Below are 2,251 nucleotides of genomic sequence, written 5' to 3' on the forward strand. Positions count from 1 at the left end.
AATGAAACACAGATAGACATTCCTCTGGTATTCCCTGCTTTCAGCCAAGATCCATCTAACATCTAACATCAGCTACAATATCTCTAGTACCACGACCCCTTCTAAACCCAGCCAGACACAATAATTGGTAGAAATACATGCAGGAGCATGCAATGGTGGTATATTTGATCATCTAGCTATTTGTGAGGTACTATGAATGCTATTGATGGGGCCAGTTCCCCTTTATGAAGCAGGTAGAAGACAGACTTGACTTTGCCTATATTGCTGCTGCTCCTTATGCAATCATTTTCTTCATGTCACTTTCAATACCTAGCAAAGATCTCTAATTTAGCGATTTAATAATTTTAAAAAGTCACAAACTCTTTACTGTCAAATCTGAATTGACTTACAGCTGACTTCCCAGTGAGTTTTTGGAGGTTGTAAGTCACACAGGAGGAGATTACCTATTTATATCTTACAAAGCAACCAGTAGACTTAAGTTGACCACCTTAGGGTTAGCAGCACAATTCCTTATGGACTACGTTTGTTGTCATTGTTATATGCCATTGACTACAACTCATAACAACCTGTTGACCAACAGATCTGAACCTTATCCTATCTTGCACCAACCTCATCATCTCTGACATAGCTGAGCCCATAAAATCACAGTCAGTATTCATTGAAATATTTACATATGTAAGCATTCAAAGGCTCAGACAAATTGCGATTTCCTTGATGATAAAGATTATATCTTCTTTTATAGTCATAATATCCTCAAAGTATATAGAATATACAATTGATATTTAAGTATATTAATATTTTTTTTCATTTGTTCACTAATTAATGATATTACTTACTGATTATTTCTCAATTATGTGTGAAATAAAATTACACACAACATCAAAATGAGTAAAATGCATAATAGCAAAACTGAGCTAACATAAAGCCACTCAGACAACAAAAGGGTAGGCATATATTATCTCCAATTTTCTTCTCATTGTCTAGGTGGCTTTGACTCATAGTGATAACACGTCAGAGTAAAAATGTGCTCCATAGAATTTTCTATCACTAGTTTTTAATACGTATGTACCTCAATACCTCAGGGAGGGCTTTTGCATTTAAAAGTTAGTTGTTACTATATTTTGGAGGAATATTCTTCTAAGCGGTACAGCACTCTTCTGTCAATGTGCTGTATTGAGGTAACCTAGGGTTGTTGTGCTATTGTGGTGTCAAATGCCATAACAGTTGCCCATAATGGAGTGTTTGGTGGAGCTCCTAGTTTGAGACAGGTTTGGAAACAGGAGTGGCACCCACTTCCTAAACAACACACCTCTGAAAACTCTATGAATTTTGATAAATTACAATAGTCATAGAAGGGCGTCAGGCCTTTTGTTCATGGGGTCACTATGAGTTGTGCTCAACTTGATGGCAATCAACAACAACAGGTACTTCTGGTAGACTTGAACCCACAATTTTTGGTTAACAGACAAATCCACTAAGCATTGGCTTACTAGGTACTCCTTAGGTTCCAAAGACATGACTTAAAGATTGTTGGAAAAAATTAATATAGTAAATGAGGATGGCAACTCTTACCACTCAGGGCCATCGCCAATCGAAATTCTTCTTTTAATATCTCAAGGACATTTTGGACACCTTTCTCCCCCTAAACAAGTAGAAGATGCAAAAACTAAGATTGACTTATTTCATTTATCTATTTCACTATAAAAATTATCTTGTTTTCTAGATGTATTTCTTTGCTTACCTGGGTAGCCAAGCCCCATATCACTGGTCTCCCCACAAATACAGCTTTGGCCCCCAGGGCCAAAGCTTTGAGCACATCAGTGCCTTTCCGCACACCTCCATCCAGGAACACTTCCACCTTTCCTTCCACAGCCTCCACAATTTCTGGTAGAGCGTCAATCTGTGAAGAAAACAAAGGAAAATGAATTGGAACTATTTATATTGAACGTGGACCCGACTCAACCTCCAAAGGCCACTGATGCACTCAAATGAATCCCTTGATGAAAAAACTAAGAATGGCTTAAAATCAATAAGGAAACCACTTCCTCTCAAAAGAAAAGACCAGTCAATAAATTGGTATATGTGTGGCTAAATTTATTCTTTCAAAGCCAATGGATTTTTTAAAAATGTTCCTAATACTCAATTATGAAAACATGACACAACCCTGCTTGCTGAAACTGAGGAGGACCTGAAGCGCTTGCTGCAGAGGGTCAAGGACTGCAGCCTCCAATATGGATTGAGGCTCAATGTC

General features: G+C 37.7%; 1 protein-coding gene across 1 annotated transcript in view; it reads right to left on the reverse strand.

Annotated features, from left to right (window-relative positions):
* Nucleotides 1-2,251, reverse strand: part of HAO1 (hydroxyacid oxidase (glycolate oxidase) 1) — an 89,968-nt gene that overhangs the window by 6,533 nt on the left and 81,184 nt on the right. The window contains exons 6-7 of the mRNA XM_006894237.1: nt 1,742-1,900; nt 1,573-1,642 (exon numbers count right to left, since the gene is read on the reverse strand). Of these exons, the coding sequence (XP_006894299.1) occupies nt 1,573-1,642; nt 1,742-1,900 (229 nt within the window). The remainder of the gene's footprint in view (nt 1-1,572; nt 1,643-1,741; nt 1,901-2,251) is intronic.

Source organism: Elephantulus edwardii, unplaced genomic scaffold (assembly GCF_000299155.1).
Source record: "Elephantulus edwardii isolate Elephantulus edwardi_28Jun2011 unplaced genomic scaffold, EleEdw1.0 scaffold00138, whole genome shotgun sequence".
NCBI lineage: Eukaryota > Metazoa > Chordata > Mammalia > Macroscelidea > Macroscelididae > Elephantulus > Elephantulus edwardii.